This window comes from Chionomys nivalis, chromosome 7, assembly GCF_950005125.1.
Source record: "Chionomys nivalis chromosome 7, mChiNiv1.1, whole genome shotgun sequence".
NCBI classification, from domain to species: Eukaryota; Metazoa; Chordata; class Mammalia; order Rodentia; family Cricetidae; genus Chionomys; species Chionomys nivalis.
The window spans coordinates 36,832,854-36,853,526 of NC_080092.1; the positions used below are offsets into that span (position 1 = coordinate 36,832,854).

Below are 20,673 nucleotides of genomic sequence, written 5' to 3' on the forward strand. Positions count from 1 at the left end.
CAGCATTTGGGAGGCCAGCCTGATCTACAGATTGAGTTCCAGGACAGCCAGGACTAAACAGAGAAAAATCTGTCTTGAAAAACAAAACAAACTAAAAAAGTGTGGGTGAGTTTGGTTTGGCTTTGAGACAGGGTCTCACTATAGAGCCCTGCCTGGTTTGAAGTTTGCTCTATAAATCAGGCTGGTCTCGAACTCACAGAGATCTGCCTGCCTCTGTCTCAGAGTGCTGGGATTAAAGCCATACACCACCACATTTGTAATTTTCCTCAGAAATGCCTTCTACTTTGTTTGAGACCTAGAAGTCACCAGTTAAGCTAGACTGATTGGCCTAGTCTCAAGGATCTTCTGTCTGTCAAGTTGGGAGTGTAGGCCCCAGCCCCTTACATCTATCACAGCCCCCAGGCCTGGTCTGGACTCCAAATCCCAGCAGGCCAGGTCCTGACCCTTCCCTGGGGATCGGGCTTCCCGCTGATTCCCGGTCAGTGTCCCCTGTCCCCCTCCCCCCCTTCCAGGTTCCCCCTCGGGGACACCGGAGAGCGCAGATCTCCTGTTAAACCTGGATATTTTTTAATTTGGTTTGTTTTTTTTTTTTTTTTTTTTTTTCGAGACAGGGTTTCTCTGTGGTTTTGGAGCCTGTCCTGGAACTAGCTCTTGTAGACCAGGCTGGCCTCGAACTCACAGAGATCCGCCTGCCTCTGCCTCCCAAGTGCTGGGATTAAAGGCGTGAGCCACCACCACCCGGCCAATTTGGTTTGTTTTGATTTGGCTTGATTGGGAATTTTGTGTCGACAGGGAGCTCACATTAAGAAATGTTCCTAACACTGTCTCTGCCTGCCTGGTGCTAGGATCACAAATGTGTAACAGCTTGCCTAGCAAGTCATCATGAGAACAGCAAGATCATTGTCAACTTTTAAAAACTGTTACTGATGGCTAGAGAGCTGACATAGAAGAATGCAGGCTGCGAGGGCCAGAGAGATGGCTAAGCAGTTAAGAGCACTTAGTTCTCTTCCAGAGGACCCAGGGTTCAATTTCCAGCACCCGCATGACAGCTCACAACTGTTCCAGAGGATCCAACATGACACCCTTGCACAGACATATATGCAGGTCGGGCACCAATGTACATAAAATAAGTTAAAATTTTTTTTTTAAAGTGTTGGCTGCTCTTCCAGAGAACCTGAGATCAATTCCCAACATCCATATGGCAGCTAACAATGATCTGTAAGTCCAGTACCAGGGGATCCAACACCCTCTTCTGGCCTCCAAGGACACCACATGCAAATGATATAGATATACACATTCAGGCAAACACTAATACACATAAAAATAAATAAAAATCTCAAAAAACTGTTATGGAAGTTCTAGAATTGCAGAAGAACATTTGATATAACCAATTATTAAATCAAGTGTAGTAGCTCTTGTCTTTTATCCAAGAAATAGTAAATTAGGTCATCTGTGACATTCAATTGTAGTGCCTTCTGGAGTAATCTTTTTTTTTTTTTAATTACACTTCAGTACTGTCTTTGTTAGGATTTCTATTGCTGAGATGAAATACCATGACCAAAAAGTAAGTTGGGGAGGAAAGGGTGTATTTGGTTTACACTTCCTCATCAATGTTCATCACTGAGGGAAGTCAGGACAGGAACTCTTAACAAGGCAGGATCCTGGAGGCGGGAGCTGATACAGAGACAATGGAGGGGTGCTGCTTACTGGCTTGCTTCCCATGGCTTGTCCAGCCTACCTTCTTATAGAACCCAGGCCCAGCAGCCCAGGGATGGCACCACCCACCATAGGCTGGAGCCTCCCCCACTGATCACTAAATGAGAAAATGCCTGCACTGGATCTCAAGGAGGCATCTACCTCCTCAGCTGAGGTTCCTTCCTCTAGCTTGTGTCAAGCTGGCACACACAACCACCCAGTACAAGTACTGTAGCACAGTTTCCTTTAAAAATATAGTTTTTGGCCGGGCGGTGGTGGCGCACGCCTTTAATCCCAGCACTCGGGAGGCAGAGGCAGGCGGATCTCTGTGAGTTCGAGACCAGCCTGGTCTACAAGAGCTAGTTCCAGGACAGGCTCCAAAGCCACAGAGAAACCCTGTCTCGAAAAACAAAAAACAAAAAAATATATATATAGTTTTTGTAATAATAATTTCTAGCTAGAAAGTTAACTAAAACCCCTCCTATGTTATTTGAAAATAGCATAGCTCCTGTGGCTGGAGGGAAGGCTCAGTGCTTAATAGCACTTACTGATCATGCAGAGGACTGGGGCTGAGTGCCCAGCATTTATACAGTGGCTCACAACCATCTGTAACTTCAGTTCTGGGAGATCTAGTGCCTCTTACATACACGTGGTGCCCATAAAGTCACGTAAGCATACACACATAAATATATAAATGGATAAAATTTTTTTTTTTTTTTTTTTTTTTTGGTTTTTCGAGACAGGGTTTCCCTGTGGCTTTGGAGCCTGTCCTGGAACTAGCTCTGTAGACCAGGCTGGTCTCGAACTCACAGAGATCCGCCTACCTCTGCCTCCCGAGTGCTGGGATTAAAGGCGTGCGCCACCATCGCCCGGCTGGATAAAATTTTTAAAGAAAATATAGCTCTACAGTGCCCAACCAGACTGAGCTTTCTCCTAAACAAACATATTACAGTTCCTTCAGCTATTCCACCAAAGTGAAACGAGATGGCTCAGCACTCTTTACTGCTCTGGTTATTGGGGAACATGTTCACATCTAAACAGGAAAACTGAATTGAAGAAACACCAGAATGTGAGTTCACGGAACCCTGTTGCTGGCAGGATAATGTCACCCCCCCACCCCCACGCTCCCCACAAAAGGATGCATGCACTCAGATGCCCAAAATTTCACATTGTCTTTGTTATGCCCAAATCCACAAAGTCCCCCAAAAGCCAAAAAGGAGATCGAGTCCCATATGTAAAACCAAAGAGCCTTTATTTTATGCAAGTTTGCAAACTCAGTCTCTCTGCATGTCCAACTTATTGGAATAAAAGGAGAGCCCCAAGCTCAGTTAGAGTTGGGTTTTTATAGTAGGAAAGGTGAGGGTGGGTGAGGGGTTTCTGAGGTTCAGGACCCTTGACAGGCTGACATTTGTCTAAGGGTGTCCTGGTGAGTGTGCTGGCAGGTGATCCTATCTACAGCGGTTGGAATGCTAGGCATTTCTTTTGGATGGTCTGTTCTTGGGTAGTGGTCCGGTAATCTCAGCTTGTGATTCTTCCTGCAACCAGGTATTGCTTCAGGGTAAACTACTGAGACTCCGGCTGGTGATAATGGTTGGAAGTAAAGAACTTCCTTTGGGTGGATCTGTTCATATTTAGCTTATTATGGCTGGCTCCTACAGTCTTACCTTGGAGAAATAAGGGTTTTTGGTAGAAGAATTAAATTAATATTCTGATATGGGGATCTTTTGGATATGTCTGGTGTGTCTAAAGGGTCATATTAAAAGTGGAAGAAGGGAACAGGGAGAGTTTGAAGATCCTCATCTGCTGTTTTGGAGAGGAATAAAGAGGCCACAAACGGAGGGAAGCGAATGGTCTCTGGAAGCTGGAAAAGACAAGGGAGTGGACTGCCCTCTAGAGCCTCCAGGAAGAATGCAGCCCAGCTGACAAGGAGCTCTGCTCAGTGGAAACAAATTTGACTTAGGACACCCAGAGTACCATCCATCCATCATCTAAGCCAGTATCTCTTACCTTGGCTTAGCCACCACATCTCCTCTCTCCTCACTTTCAAGGCCCTGGGTTCACCTAGCTAAATCCAAGAGCTTACCCATTTCCGGGTCCTTAATTTAATCGCGGCTGCAAAATACCCTTTACCTACTGCCATAACACGTTCATGGGATCCCTCTGGATCCCTGCTGGGACGTGGGCATATATATTCTGCTTACGTCATCTAGTTTGTGTGAAGCCAGTCAATAAGTTCAAAATGGAAGTAAACGGAGGAGAAAGAGCCAGGACGTGCTCATACCGGTGCCTATTAGTCAAGATAAATAATTTCTTTTTTTGTTTTTTGTTTTATGAAAGAATGTGATTATCTTTCTTTTTATTTAATTTTTTTATATTTTAAGATTTATTTATTATGTATACAATATTCCTTCCATTTATGTTTGTATTCCAGAAGAGGGCACCAGATCTCATTATAGATGGCTGTGAGCCATCATGTGGTTGCTGGGAATTGAACTCAGGACCTCTGGAAGAGCAGTCAGTGCTCTTAACCTCTGAGCCATCTCTCCAGCCCAAGATAAATAATTTGGATCGCATTCTGGGATAGAATGTTCTGAAATAACATCAGCTGGAGAGTGACATCACTGTTTACATTTTACAAACCTCATTGTGGCTGGGTGTGGAGGCGGGAAGGTCAAGAGTTCAAGGTCATCCTCAGTTAAATGGCAACTTCAAGTTCCCCCTGGGCTACATGAGACCCTGTCTCAACAAAACTACAGCAAAACTCAGCAGATGGCTCAGCTGGTAAAGTGCCTGCTACATAACATGAGGATTGAGTTCCAGCGCCCCAGAAGCAAACTCACTTACCTACACACTGGTCTTTCCTGGCTCTAACTGTCCATCTCTGTCAGTGACGGTTGGTGGCAGGTCGTCTTGCACTCATCCAGGCTCAACAGCTGGCATCTGTGAGTGTAAATTAAGTCGTGGTTACTTTATTTGCAAAGGGCTGGTTAGATATTTTCAGCTGTGAATCCTGTGGTCTCTGTCATCATTGGTTTGGTTTGGTTTGGTTTTTCGTGGCCGAGTTTCTCTGTGTATCTGCCCTAGTTGTCCTGGAACTCACTCTGTAGACCAGTCTGGCCTCAAACTCCCAGAGATCCGCCTGCCTCTGCCTCCCGAGTGCTGGGATTAAAGGCCCGGTCTCTGTCGCTGTTGAACTGCACTGCCATAGTTAGGTAGCAGCCACAGAAGATGGATGATGAACACGCGTGTCCTAATAATGCTGGTATGGGCAGTGGCACTGAGTTTAAGCAACATTTACAAACTATCACATATGTATAGTCTAATGGTTAAGTTCTAGAGTTCTATAGCAAAAATTGGTGAATGTAGCTTACAAGAACCTATTTTCTGTCTAATGAAAGATGACAAGAAAAGAGTTCATAACCACCAAGGCAATCAATGTAAAGATAACAGAATGTGGACTAATCTCTTTATAATTTGTATATACTATGTACACAATGTGAAAGATCAATTACTTTATAAATATGTACAACTTGTATATGTTAATTAAATTTTTAAAAAGGTTTATTTTGTGTGTATGGCTGTTTTACCTGCATGTATGCCTGTGTACCATATGTAGGAGGAGGCCAGACAAAGGCATCAGATCCTCTGGAACTAGAGTTACAGATGGTTGTCAGCCACCTTGTGGGTGCTGAAACTGAACTGGGTCCCCTTGAAGAGCAGTGTTTTGTTTTGTTTATTTTCTTTGCTTTTTTCTTTTTCTTTTCTTTTCTTTTTGTTTTTGTTTTTGTTTTTCGAGACAGGGTTTCTATCTAGCTATGGAGCCTGTCCTGGAACTAGCTCTTGTAGACCAGGCTGGCCTCAAACTCACAGAGATCCGCCTGCCTCTGCCTCCCAAGTGCTGGAATAAAGGCGTGCGCCACCACCGCCCAGTGCAGTGTTCTTCACCCCTGAGCTATCTCTCCCATCCTAATGAATTTTATATTTAGGAAGTCAGCTTAAGGCATTACACATATTTTGTCACTGTTCACTGTAGATGAATCAACACTGTATTTAATAAATATGTAACATTAATGATTCAGGGGCTGGAGAGATGGCTGAGTGATTCTGAGCTGCACTTCTAAAGGACCTGAGTTCTGTTCCCAGCACCCACACTGAATGGCATCAAGTGTACAGGCATCTGAGCCTTTGGCCTGTGATATGGGATTCCCCTCTGTATGCTGTGAATACCATTGGTTAATAAAGGATTGTCTTGGGCCTGCGTAGGGAACAGAAGGGAGAGGGGAGGAAGCTAGGCTGAATGCTGGGAGAAAGGAGGCGGAGTCAGAGAGAAGCCATGTAGCCCCAGACAGAACTTTAGTCAATAACCCACAGACACATGGAGGTACACAGATTAATAGAAATGGGTTAAATTAGTATGTAAGAGTTAGCCAATAAGAAGATAGAGCTAATGGGCCAAGTAGTGATTTAATTAATACAGTTTCTGTGTGATTATTCTGGGGCTAAGCAGCCAGGAACCAACAAGCAGCCCCCTCCTTACAACAGGCCTGTACAGGCACCTGCATTCAATTACACACTCTCCCTTTCTCTCTCATATACCTTTCTCTCTCATAATTAAAAATAATAATAATAATAATGATAATAATAATAATAATAATAAAAGATAGGCCTAGGGGTGCATGCTTTTAATCCCAGCACTTGGAAGGCAGAGTCAGGCTGATCTCTGAGTTTGAGGCCAGCCTGGCATACATGGAGGCAGAATGTTGTATACATAATAATAAATCTTTTTAAAAAACTAATGTTTATGCATAGATATGATTTACCAGTGATTGTAAAGTACAAATAATGCCTTTGATAGCAAAGAATGGGATACTCTGAGATTATCAGGAACCACTATCAATAATTTTGTCAAGCCAGGCATGCATTGCAGGCCTGCAATCCCAGCACTCTGAGGTGGATGCAGAAGGATCAGGAGTTTAAGAACATCCTTAGTTATATAGCAAGTTGGAGGCCAGTCTAGGCTATATTAGACACTGTCTCAATAATGGTGATAATAATTTTGAGAAGACAGAGTAGTCAAATGTCATACATATGTTTTCCTTTTAAAATATATTTTTATGTTTAATTATGTATATATATATATATGTATATCTGTATGTGCATATATGCACTTGTGATTGAAGATACCCTGCTAGGCAAGAGACTTCATATTCCCCTGGAATTATAGGCAGTTATGCTTGTGCTAGCCTCTGAGAGAACAATATATGTTCTTAACTACTGAGCCACCTCTTTAAGCCCCTAAAGATTCTTTTTTTTCTTATTTTTTTCTTTTAATTTATAATTTTATTAATGTTTTCTAATTTTTTTGTATCAATTGACCTTTAATGTCCAAAAGAGGCATGGATGCAGAGCATAGGGTGGCAGGGTCTCAGTCCCTGCACCAAAAATGTGAGATGAACAAAAACTAGACACTTCCAACTGGCCAATCTCAGAGGGTAGGGAGAAACACAGATCTGGACATTCGTAAGAAAATAAAACCTAAAATCAAACATTCAATCTTGTACCCAATAAAAGGTTTGAACAGGGAACTTGGTCACTACCAGTTCCCACCCTGTCCTGCCAGAATTGAAGAAAAAAACAGCTCAATACACACTAAGGGATCAGGAGGGAAGGGGCATTCTCCTGCCTTCCCTCATCCCCAAGAATGGGCTGGGGGGAGCTAGATTTTCCCCACCCTTACAGTGTCACCCCACTCAATGTTCTAAATGTTACTAATTAGAACCAGCACTTCAATTGGCAATGACGACCCCCACCCACCCCAATCATGTCAACAGCAAGGTTTCCCTTGCACCCTCTCTCAAAGGTCCTCCCACTCAGTCCTTCACCTCCTGACTCCCAGAGCTTCTTTACTGTACTTCAGACCTGTTCCAAGGAAGCCCCTAAAGATTCTTAATATGGTCACTTGGAGATGGTCACATAAGAGAACCAAGAACATGCCAGGCAGTGGTGGCGCAGGCCTTTAATCCCAGCGCTCGGGAGGCAGAGGCAGGCAGATCTCTGTGAGTTCGAGGCCAGCCTGGTCTACAAGAGCTAGTTCCAGGGCAAGCTCCAAAACTACAGAGGAACCCTGCCTCAAAAAACCGAAAGAGCCAAGAACCAAGAAGAGAATCTAGTGAGGTGTGGAAATTGAGAGTAATTGTGCAGAAGAAAACACCATCCAGAGGGGCAGTGGAGAGAAGATGTTGAAACAAGATAATGGTAGCAACGGTGGCAACTCGCGCCAACAGATCTATATGACAATTGGTAGTGTCTACAAAATTTTGGGAATGGAGGTCCTGACAGGAAGGAGATGGACTCAAAGAACCAAAGATGACAGAGTAAACACAATATGTAGAAAACACTTTTAAAGAGGAGCAAAGGGATAGAGGGGAGGAGGGTTGGAGGTGGGACCAAGGGCGGTTGGAGCATCTTTCCTGAAGCTAATTACTACTAGGAAGACAGCCCCAGAGGCTCACAAACAACTGCCACCCAGGTAGGTCTCATCGCTGCAGATTTGGACTTAATTGATCTGGAGTGTGGCCAGAGATGTTGAAAGGGCCCCCAAGTGATTTTTAGTATGTAGTTAAGATTGAGAACCAGAGCCATATACAGCAACAAAACAAAACACCTGATGCAAGACTTTATACCTCTAACCAAGACCTCAGCTAACGGAGAATTTAAATGATCAGGGGTAAGAGCATTTGCTGCTCTTGGAGAGAACCAGGTTTCAGTTCCTTTCACCCACATGGCTCCCAACCACCTTAACTCCAGTTCCAGAGAATCCCAGACACTGGATGTGGAGCACTCTCATACATACTGGCAAAATACTCATATACATAAAATAAAAATAAATCTTAAAAAAAAAAATTAAACGCTAAGGTATCTCAGCCAGCAACCGTGACGAGCACCATTTTAGTAAGAAACAAGCTGTTCTGAGACAGGGTCTCAGGTAACCCAGGCTGGCCTCAAACCCACCATGTTGCGGAGAATGAACTGAACTAACATCCTGCGGCTTCCATCTCTCTCTCGAACTCTGGGATTACGGCTGTGCAGCAGCAGGCCCGGTTTTTAGGCACTGGGTATCAAACCTAGAACTCTGAGCGCGCTTGGCAAGCACTTCACCGTTCCGAGCCTCCTCCCGAAGCTGACACATCAGACTCTCCTGCAGAGGCGCAAGGAAGGGCGTTCGCCCATTTCACGCCCCTGCTCGTCGCAGTCGGGCGCGGGCGCCAGTGCGCATGCGCAAAACGACCGGGCGCGAGCCGGCGGTCCCCGCGCGCTCCCGCGGTTCCTCTCCCCACCGTGGCCGCGGCGCGGGAAGGACAGCGAGCGGCTGCGATGGCTGACGAGATTGCCAAGGCTCAAGTGGCCCAGCCCGGTGGCGACACGATCTTCGGCAAGATCATCCGCAAAGAAATCCCCGCCAAGATCATCTTCGAGGACGACCGGGTAGGCTTGCGGCCGGGAGACACGCCGGCGTTCCCTGAGGAGCCGCGGGCCGGAGGCGACGCGCGGCCCGGCTGGCCTGGCCCTGCGCCCGCGTGGCCCTGCGGCGCGTGCCTGCGCTCGGGTTACGCGTTATCGGCCGCTTGGCTCGCCGCGTGTCGCGGCCCGGGGGAGGTGCGGCCGGTGGCCCCGGGAGGTGACGACCCGTAGGGTGACGTCCACCGGGGCCCGCGGCCGCCACTCACCTCGCCGGTGTCAATCTGGCCCGCGAGAAACCCGATCGTGCCCCCGGCGCAATCTCCGCGGTCTCCCGCGCGCCGCAGTCCCCGCACTGCCAGGTGACCGGGGATTCGCGGGCCTTCCGCTCCTCGTCTCCGCCGCAGACTTTGCTCCTGGAGAGCGGAATCAGCCCCTCAACCTTTTAAAAATACTGCTTTAGTTTTGTTGTTGTGCCTTTTTGTTTTGTTTTTAATAAATAGGCTTCAAGTACCCCAGGCTGACTCCGAACTCGCGAGTAACCAACTGGGGCTAACCTCTAACCGTCGAACCTTCCCCCTTCCCCTCCACGTCCCAGTGCTGGGATTGTAGGCGGCCCACCACGCCCTCCTGAACGAGAAAACATTTATGGTGGGGCTCAAAGGGTTGTTTCTTTTTCCCCTCTAAGAAATAAAAAATACGAGGACGCATTAACGCTACTGGTAATGTTCACATAAACTCGAAACATTTACCCCAAATTTAATTCGGTTCCTTGAGGTGAGTTTTATGTAAATTACATTTGTTGTAGACTCTAGTGTAATCCCAGCATCCAGAAGGCTGAGCCAGGACTTCCAGGGTAACTCCTTGCCTCAAAAACAAAGCAAAACACTTGAAAGAAAGAAAAAGCTGTAAACTGTGATTCCTGCAGTTGGGGAGGTAGAGGCAAGAGAATCAGTTCAAACCCAGCGTCGACTACATGGGGACGCCATCTTTTAAAAACAAACCCAAACCAAACAAGCATAGTTTGCAGTTGTTTTGATACACTGATCTTTGAAATAATGACTGAACTTCAGTCTAACTGGCTGAAGCATTCTAAATGATACAGCGTTTTTTAGCATAGATCAAGTAAAACTACTCCCTAGCCAGATAAGTATGGCTGGGTTCTGTTAGGAAGGGAGCAAGAGATTAAAAAAAAAACAAAAACCAATACCTGCCGAGTGAAAAAACAAAACAGGAAATTAGACAATCTGGAAAAGGTGGGAGGAGGAGGGGAATCAGGTTTGTTTCCCAAATACGAAAGATGGAGGCGGAGGAGATAGTTCACTGGATAAGAGTGCTTGCTCTGAAGAAATGAGAACCTGAGTTCAAATCCCCAGCCGCCGTGTAAAAAGCTGGGCATAGCTGCATGTACCTGTGACTTCACAGTTCGGAGGCAGAGACTGGCAAAGTTCTGGAGCTGCCTGGCATCTGGCCAGCCAGCCTAGTCACAAACATTAAGTTCAATAAGGGACCCTGTCTCTACTCAATAAGGTGGAAAGCAGTACAGGAGGGATGTGTATAGGTTACACACCCACATACACAAAAAAATGAAAGACATTACTAACATGCTAGGGAGGGAGGAATTTGTAGGTTTTCAGGTTGAGGAATGTGTAGCATTTTGTTGTTGTTGGTTTGTTTTTGTTTTTTGAGACAGGGTTTCTCTGTATAACAGTCCTGGCCGTCCTGGAACTCACTTTGTGGACCAGGCTGGCCTCGAACTCACTGAGATCCAGCTGCCTCTGCCTCCCAAGTGCTGGGATTAAAGGCCTGCGCCACCACTGCCTGGCAATGTGTAGCATTTTAAATTCAACGGTTAAGATTGGTTTGATTCCCAATACCCACATCAAGTGGCTCAGAACTGTCCTACTCCGGTTCCAGGGGATCCAGCATCCTCTTCTGGCCTCCATGAGCAAAGCATGAACGTGGTGCACATCCACACAGGCAGACAGGCAGAATCCTCATCTACATGAAAATAAATACATTTTTTCCTTGTTTTTTGGTTGTTGTTGTTGTTGGTTTTTGTTGTTTTGAGATAGGATTTCTCTGTGTAATGGCCCTAGCTGGCCTCGGAATCTTTTTTAAAAAGAGAGAGTACAGAGAGGATCATTGCAGGGGAATAGCAGGCCCTGAAGATGAAGGTAAAGAACTATGGGCAGTGTGACTTGAACCAGAGGACTTGACTGAGATCGGCCTGGCAAGGTTGAGAGATTAAATTTTGCTCATCCATTGTCTTAATACTGTTCTATTACTGTGAAGAGACACCATGACCAAGGCAACTCTTACAAGAGAAAACATTTAATTGGGAGCTTGCTTACAGTTTCAGTGGTTTAGTCCATTATCACCCTGGTGGGAAGCATGGGATCACTCCCAGATGTCTAAGCATTAGCATATATGAGCCTGTGGGGGCTGCTAACTCAGTGCCACTGCCCCAGCGTCACTGGCTGTCCTTGATCACTCAGTCTGAATCCTGTTTTCTTGTGGTCATCATCCCGCTCACCCTTTACTTTCATAACTTGTCTGACCTTTAATAGTTACATCTCTGCTTAGAGTCCGACTTCTTTTAGAATTCTAAAATGTCATGAATAGGATATGAGCCCCCGTGCATTACATTTACTTCTGTTTTCTTAGCATCTAATTCAGTGCCTCCCATTCATTTGCTTAGTCCTTCATGCTTGTCAGAGAGTATGTTTTAGTCTAGTGGAGGATATACTACAGCTTCTGTTTCTTTCCCGTAGTGTCTTGCATTTCATGACATTTCCCCTCAAGCGCCAACACATTTCCTGGTGATACCCAAGAAGCATATAGCCCAGATTTCTGTAGCCGAAGATGATGACGAAAGTGTAAGTAATTTCTAACACATTTTACATCACTGATTGTTGTTATTGTTGTTGTTTGGGGGGTTGGTTTTTTGGTTTGGGTATGTGTGTGTGTGTTTTGTTGGGTTTTGTGTGTGTGTGGTTTTGTTTGTTTTGAGACAGGGTTTCTCTGTAGTTTTGGTTGGTGCCTGTCCTGTAACTCACTCTGTAGACCAGGCTGGCCTCAAACTCACAAAGATCCACCTGCCTCTGTCTTCTGAGTGTTGGGATCAAAGGTGTGCGTCATCATGCCCAGCTTGACTGTTATTTAATGGAGAGAAGTGTACATTTCCTGTATTTAAGAAACTTTTTGTTCTTTTCTAGCTTCTAGGACATTTAATGATTGTTGGCAAGAAATGTGCTGCGGACCTGGGCCTGAACCGGGGCTATCGAATGGTGGTGAATGAAGGTGCAGACGGGGGACAGTCTGTTTACCATATTCATCTCCATGTTCTCGGGGGTCGGCAGATGAATTGGCCTCCTGGCTAAGCAGGTTGGGGCTAATTTTCCCTTCTCTAGATAGTGAGTCAGTTGGCAAGCTCCAGTATGTTAAATGGCACACATAGTTTTGCCTGTGTATGGAGAAATTGAAGAGATCATTTAAAATCCTGTGCCTAATAAAAGACAATTGTTGCATGTCTCTGAGTGGATTTGTTATTCTGGAACTGCGTGTGGTGGAATGAGGAGGGTGGGTTTCTTTTTTTTTTTTTTTTTTTTCGAGACAGGGTTTCTCTGTAGCTTTGGTGCCTGTCCCGGAACTAGCTCTTGTAGACCAGGCTGGCCTCGAACTCCCAGAGATCTGCCTGCCTCTTCCTCCCGAGTGCTGGGATTAAAGGCATGCGCCACCATCGCTCGGCCGAGGGTGGGTTTTGATAGAGGATTTTCATGTGTGTGTTTCTGGAGATCAAACTTGGGGCCTCAACAAGCAGAGCAAGGTACCTGCCAGATAGGCCTACAGCTTTAATCCTAGCACTCAGGAGACAGAGGCAGGTAGATCTCTGGAAGTTCTAGGCCAGCCTGGCCTACATAGTGAAGCCCTGTCTTCACTATAAAAAGAAATAGGCCCATAACCCGAGTTTCTTGGTGTTTTCTTCCCAAAGAGGTCCTGGCATTTGAACACTGGTCGAGTACTATAACTCCTCCTCTGCCCTCAGTTGTCCTGGGACAGACACCCACACTTCATGTAGCAGCCAGTCTGTGGGATAGCCCATGAGAATCATCTTCTGGTTTGGCCTATGAGACTAGCAATTTGGCGGAAGGAAGGTCTGAGAACTGAGGTTAGGTCTTAAAGGGTGATCTGGCTTACACTGTAGTCTCTGGAATGGCTTTCTGCCCTAGCTACACTTATGTCCAACAAACTCCTTACCTCTGCTATGATGCTGTAGGGAGGACGGGCCTTCGTTAGGTGATTGAGATATGACTGGATTCCACCCTCAGTACAGGCTTTTCATAGTTCTTTGCCATGTGAGGACTAATAAGAAAACAGCATCTGTGAGCTAAGGAGTGGGCCCTATTGCTATTAGAAGCCACCCAGTTAGTGGCATTTTACAGTATCTGGAACAGGCTGTGGCATTGTTTGTGTGGAGAAGCCAGTATCTATGGCTGAGGGACTTCAAGCAGCCTGCTAGAGAGGCCTGTGCTGAGAACAGACCTGCCAACAGCTAGTGGTAATGTCCCAGTGAGCAAACCACACTGGCATTGTATCCCTCTAGCGCTGGAGTTACATGTGGGTGCTGGGAACCCAACTCTTACCCTCTGCAAGAGCAGCGAGCGCTCTTTTCCACTGAGCCATCTCTAGTCTTTGGCAGAATGTTTTACTGCAGTAATAGGGAAGAATCTATAACAGTCTCTCACAAAAGCAAGCTTGTACCTGAGTGTTCCTCAGGGAGCATCTGCCTAGAGCAGCATAAATGTAAGGCCCTTGCAGGCCCTGAACACTCACTCCTATTTGAGAGGCCTTGCCCCGCAAACCTGAACTGAAGAGACCAGCGAGAACTGCTGCTCTCCGAGCTGAGATACAAGCCCTTGATTTAGGCTCTGCCAATCAGATGCACTTATCTGGGATTTTGAATCTGAAACTAATGACAGAGGAACAAGGACAGTGGACACTTCATTCTGGTGTCCGTGGCAGCGGCTTCAAGTTGGCAGGCACAATGATGTCTGTGTTGCCAACCCTTGGATCCAGTGTTGAATGCCAGGGAAGACAACAGTGCAGGCTGGTTCCTGTGTCCAGTGGCAGCAGGGTGTCCTGCACACTGGCTCCCTGACTCTGCTGGTGGTTTTTCTGTATAACTTGTCTTTATTCCTGCTTATTCCCTGAGTCAATCTGTGGGCCATCCATTAAGCATTGTTTCAGGGAGGTCCTGTTCTGATCCTCATCAAATGGTGAGATGGACTGGTAAAGAGTTGAGACTGGCTAACTGGACTGGTTTGGGGTGAGGCCAGGAGAGGCCAGTGAACAGTGAGGGAGTGGAGTTTTCAGAGCCTGAAAAATAGCAAAGAACTGGACTAACTCATTAATCGTGTACGGATGTGCCAATTAAAAGCATGGTGTAGGGCTTCCAAATGCAGTCACCATAGGAACATATGAAGGGTACACCAAGATAAAGAACTGGGCAAGTCTTCTGACTGCTATTTCGTTTAATACAGAGTCTCAGGCTGGAGAGATGACTCAGTGGTTAAGAGTACTGACTGCTTTGAAGGAGGACCCGGGTTCAATTCCCAGCACCCACCTGGTAGCTCACAACTGACTAACTCCAGTTATAGGGGATCTGACACCCTCACACAGAATATATATAGGCAAATCGTGTAATTAAATCAATCTTTAAAAACAGCATCTCACTATGTAGCCTCTGTAGCAGCAAGCTTTGTTGCTGGTCACCCGTTCACAAATAACAATGCAAGACTATTAATTATGAAAGCTCAGCCTTGGGTATGGGAAGGATGGCTCAGAGGTTAAGAGCACTGGCTGCACTTCTAGAGGTCCTGAGTTCAATCCCCAGCAACCACATGGTGGCTCACAACCATCTGTAATGAGATCTGGTGCCCTCTTCTGGCCTGCAGGGATACATGCAGGCAGAACACTGCATAAATAAATCTTAAAAAAAAAAAAAAGAAAAAGCTCAGCTTTAGATTAAGCTTGTCCTACTAGCTCTTCTAACAACACATTTTTATTAATCTGTGTTTTGCCTCATGGCTTTTACCTTTCATTATATATGTCTGACTCCCTCCATATCTTGTTGGCATCTCCTGAAAACCTGGATTTATCTCCTGTTTCTTTTCACTACCCGGAAGTCCCAACTAAACTTCCTGCCTAGCTATTAGCCATTCAGCTCTTTATTAAACCAACCACAGTAATACATTTTCACACAGTGCACAAATAGCCCATAACAAGCCTAGGCTGCCCTGTGTAGACCAGGCTGGCCTCAAACTTGGTGATAATGACTGTCGCTGCCTGTTGAGTGCTGGGATTAAAGGCATACACAAGCGTGCCTGGCCTGACTGCTTTTTTGTTATTCAGGTTTTGTGTGTGCATATGTAGTTTATGCGTATGGGTGGGGGGCAGGTACAAGCACCTGTGCACATGCATGGAGGCCTGAGGAGGACATCAGGTCTTTTTTTTTTTTTTCGAGACAGGATTTCTCTGTGGTTTTGGAGCCTGTCCTGGAACTAGCTCTTGTAGACCAGGCTGGTCTCGAACTCACAGAGATCCACCTGCCTCTGCCTCCCAAGTGCTGGGATTAAAGGCGTGCGCCACCACCACCCGGCTGGACATCAGGTCTTAATCCCTCGGGACAGGGTCTCTCTCTTTCTACTTAGAGCTATCTTAAGGCGAGAAAGCTCCAGAGATCCTCGTGTCTCCCCATTCACTGCTCTGGTTGCAGACAAGCAGGAGAGGCCACAGCTGGTCTCCCGTGAGTCCCGGGGATTTAAACCCAGTCGTCACATTATGTAACACGTGCTTTAACACACTGCACCGTCTTTCCAGCCTCCTCGTGTTGTTTTCCCACGTTGTAACCCAGGCTAGCCTTGAACTCTAGATCCTGCCTGACTTCAGAGAGTTGGGATTACAGGCATGCACCACCGTTCTCAACCTTTATTATTGCTCCTAATGTTGCTGAAAGTGTGTTTTGTGACAGGATCTCATGCAGTCCAGGCTGGTCACAAACTTGCTATGTGCAAGGATGACCTTGAACTTCCAATCCTTCTGCCTCCACTTTCTAAGTGCAGGGATTAGAAGCATGCACCATCACACCTAGCTTTTTTTTGAGAGAAGATCTTGTGGGATTGGCCTTCAACTCACTACACAACTGAGGATGACCTTAAACCTCTGGTCCTCGTGCCTTCACTGGGCTGGGATTACAGGTGTGTGCCACCAAATCAATTTCATATTACTGAAATCTTCACAGTGACAAGATCAGAATTCTAAATAATTAGCTTAATTTATCAATGTAAAACCCAGGGACTCTGCTGTGACTCTGTTGTAAAACTCTGTAAGAAATTCTGCAAAACACACACTAGCAGTGGGAGAATTGAAATGGAGGTAAAAGTCAAACAATGCTTGACTCTCAGCACCGGCAAGTAGTGTTTGCTTAACTGACAAACTTACACAGTCTACTGGGGAAGCTAGAACAGTGATCAGGAAAGAGTGGCAGCTAGCTATCTGGAATGAACTGGGCTGGAGAGTGGCTGACAGACCACCTCCAAATTCCCAAGCTACTGAGTTTCCCTTATCACCTGGAGGAAGAGGAGAGCAGAGAGTGTATCATCTCCGTGTGTTTGTGGTAAGCATGTGTGTGTTAATATGAGTGTATGAGGTTGGGGTCATGAATTTTCTCTGTGGGAGCCTGCTTCGCCCAACCCCTGACATTGACATTTATGTGGATTCAAGGAGTCCAAAGGAACCCTCTTGTATGATAATCTGGTAAATGCTGTAACCTTTAGCTGCTGAGCCATCTCCCCACCTGGGAGCATATATCGGGTTGTTTACAGACCCCTTCTGAAAACTGCACTTTTCCACCGTACCTGTTCCCTAAACAGAGAAGAGCCTGGCTGGCGCCTGATCCACTTCCTACCTGTGTCTCTTGCATCTCTCTTCTCCCCACTCACCATTAAGTAACAAGGGACCCCAGCCAGCCATTGTGTCCCAGGCCTGTACATTGTACATCTCTCAGCACTTTAGAGGCTGAGGCAGGAAGATTAAGAGTTCAAGGTCAGCCTGGACTCCACATGGAGATGCCTTCTCAGAGAAGAAGGGGAGAGGAGGGAAAGAATAAAAAGCATAGGGTGTGAAGGCGCAGTTTAGCTGTTAAGAGCCCTGGCTGCTCTTGCAAAGACCCAGGTTCAGTTTCTAGCACCCACACGGCAGCCCACAACTGTCAGTAACTCCAGCTCCAGGGGACGGTGCCTTCTGGCCTCCATAGCACCAGGCATTCACAAGGTACACAGACACACATGCAGACAAAACATACATATACATATAGTAGAATAACAATTCAGAAATGTTTAAGAGACAACACAATTTTTAAAATGGTCAAATGGGGGTGCTGGAGAGATGACTCAGAGGTTAAGGGCACTCACTGGCTGCTCTTCCAGAAGTCCTGAGTTCAATTCCCAGCATCCACATAGTGGCTGACAACCATCTATAATGAGATCTGGTGCCTTCTTCTGGTGTGCAGGCATACATGAAGGCAGAGCACTGTATACATAATTAATAAAAAAAATTAAAAATAGACAAATGGCCAAAGTCTTTTAGAACATTGAAAATACTCTGAGAATATCATGATGGATTCATTTAAGTACACATATATCACAATCCATGAAATGTACATGGTCTACTTTGAGACCCTGTCTCAAAACAATAGTAAGATTAAACATACAGTAACCATATGGCCAACTGACTAAACACATAAGCACATCCCTTTGTAAGCATACAATTGAGAGAAATGAAACAGGAGGGAACCCTGACTGTGAAAATTGGGGGTGGAATGTTGTGTAGGGTGTTCACCAGGGAAGACTGCTCAGACATGGGTTTAAGTCAAGGGAAAGTCTTCATTAGCCAGCTGGCAACTACACTGGGTGTTCGGGATCCCAGTGCAGCACCGAGCCTTTCTCAGGGAGCTTTTAAGCACAAAAACATGTTCCGGATTGACACACTTCAGTTAACATTGACAGTTAGCCAGAAGCGGAACAACAGAAGCTAACAAGCAAGGTTAGTGCACTTAGAGACTTGCCCAGGACTATGGACTTTAATGAGTTAGGTTTTGGTTTTCATTTTGGCAGGTCATGCTGTCTATGTGCTGAGTTTTACAGCCTGAATGGACTTCCATCATGGAGTAGTTGTGTCTGGGACCCTGTTGCATTCCCCGCTGGTCTTAATGAATGAGTCAAATCATGGACTCATCCGTCTTAGTTTAAGATGCAGGGCCTCTTCCAATGCCACAGAGAAACCCTATCTCGAAAAACAAAACAAAAAAGATGCAGGGCATCACTGTTAATCCAATCAGAATGAGAATTAAAGGCCCAGCCATTCCTGATAGCAAAGTAGTTAGCCAGGGGAACCAAGAGAACAGAGATTGGTACCAATTAATTTCCCACCCATGGCAAGATTTTCCCTAATTGCTCCTGGTCAATTATCACAGAAACAATACATTTCTCCCAAAGCCATACATAGTTTCCTTTATCTGATTAGAAGTTTAAAACTCTCAAATCTTGTAGGACTATTTCTGCAAGGGAATCTGTTGTTTTAATTCAGAATTGGAAACTTTCAATACCTCTAGGTTCTGATCAACCTAACTACTTAGTTTAAAGCATCAGAAGAAGTATGTTTAGTCAAACCATTAATGCATGCCCACCAAGTAGTCTCAGAGGCCTAGGCTAAAAGGTTAAGTGTTAGCCCCTTATAAATCCTCTCTCTCTCTCTCTCTCTCTCTCTCTCTTTTTTTTTTTTTTTTTTTTTTTTTAGTTTTTCAAGACAGGGTTTCTCTGTAGCTTTGGGGCCTGTCCTGGAACTAGCTCTGTAGACCAGGCTGGCCTTGAACTCATAGAGATCCGCCTGCCTCTGTCCCCTGAGTGCTGTGGTTAAAGGTGTATGCTACTACCACCCGGCCTTATAAGTCCTCTTAACATTAATTTGGGTGGCTCCCAGTCACAGTGAGTTTTTTTTTTTTTTTTTTGGTTTTTCGAGACAGGGTTTCTCTGTGGCTTTGGAGCCTGTCCTGGAACTAGCTCTGTAGACCAGGCTGGTCTCAAACTCACAGAGATCCGCCTGCCTCTGCCTCCCGAGTGCTGGGATTAAAGGCATGCGCCACCACCGCCCGGCTCACAGTGAGTTTTGTCAGTCAATGAACTGACAGTCTGGTTAGTTTCTGTCCTTATGTATACAGACACTGGGTGTCTAAGCAAAACCAGCAATCCTGGTGGATTTTTGGCTGGGAATGGTTAACTCTATCCCCAGCGACCTTTCCTGTGGCATTGAGATTGATTCCCCAGGGTTTTTTCTGTTTTCCAAAGGCAGAATCTTTCAAAGAAGTTTTTTTTAGAAAGCCTCAGTTTTACAACCCTAATATTTATATTGAATTATAAACTTGTATACCTATCTCAAAAGATTAAATTTCTGTATCTTTTCTTTTCTCTCTCTCTCTCTCTCTCTCTCTCTCTCTCTCTCTCTCTCTCTCTCTCTCTCTCTCTCTCTTTTCTCCATACAACCAGACATTTAAAGTAGGCATCAGCAGTTACAGGCGAAGGTGGACTATGAGTTGCTGGTCTGTAGTCACACTAGTTAATATCTTCCCTGGGCTGTCTTCCTCGGTTTCCAGACCAGTCCTGAGGGTAGTGGCGATTGGACCATAACCCTGTTATTTATACCAAACACAAGTCTCAGGAGGGGGTAGAGGGGCAGAGAGTGGAAGGGTCTGGAGAGCCAATGAAACCTTAATTTCAATGGCTTCACATCCAGCAACAGTCTATTTGGCACAACTGTGGTTTCCACTTTCTTGACCTGGGTGTGGTGGATCCAGGGTGTGATGTCAGCCACCTTCACACCCATGGGAGTGGAGAGACTCACCATGCAGAGTCCTTTCCAAGTTGACTTTGGTTCCCCTGCCCTTTGGTTACCTGCCTGACCCGACAGTGTTACTAGATTGGAACAAAGTGAAACTGGCAGTGGACCTGGAAGTTGGCTAGGTCTCTCGGATAGTCCGATGAGCAGAACTGGAGCACCTGTAGTGATGAGTAAGAAACAGTTGTGTCAACTGCTGGACTCTGAGCCTAGGAAGCAGTGGGGGAGCTCTTCCAAATATAATTTCATAGGGAGATAAATTCCTCCCTATATGGGGTGCAGTGGCCCAAAACAAAGCAAAGGAAGGGGGCCTATCCATCCTTTGGTAGATTCTAATGAGAGTTTTGTTAAATATTTTTTTTAATATCCTGTTTATTCTTTTTACCTAGCCAGAACTCTGAGGTCTGTATGCACAATGAAAATTTTAATATATGTCTAAAACTTTAATTATTAATTGAGAGGTTTTGGCTATGGAAGCCAGACAATTGTTGGTTCCCCCATTGCTACGGGGAAGCTAAATTAGGGGATCAGTTCCTGGAGGAGCTTTTTAGCTACTATTTGAGCAGT

At 45.6% G+C, this 20,673-nt stretch overlaps 1 protein-coding gene across 1 annotated transcript; it reads left to right on the forward strand.

Annotated features, from left to right (window-relative positions):
• The first annotated feature begins 8,967 nt into the window (after window positions 1-8,967).
• Window positions 8,968-12,679, forward strand: Hint1 (histidine triad nucleotide binding protein 1). The gene is made up of 3 exons (XM_057773286.1): window positions 8,968-9,180; window positions 11,928-12,032; window positions 12,372-12,679. Exons 1-3 carry the CDS (start codon window positions 9,070-9,072, stop codon window positions 12,534-12,536), a joined length of 381 nt encoding a protein of 126 aa, XP_057629269.1. The 5' UTR covers window positions 8,968-9,069; the 3' UTR covers window positions 12,537-12,679.
• Window positions 12,680-20,673: the final 7,994 nt, after the last annotated feature.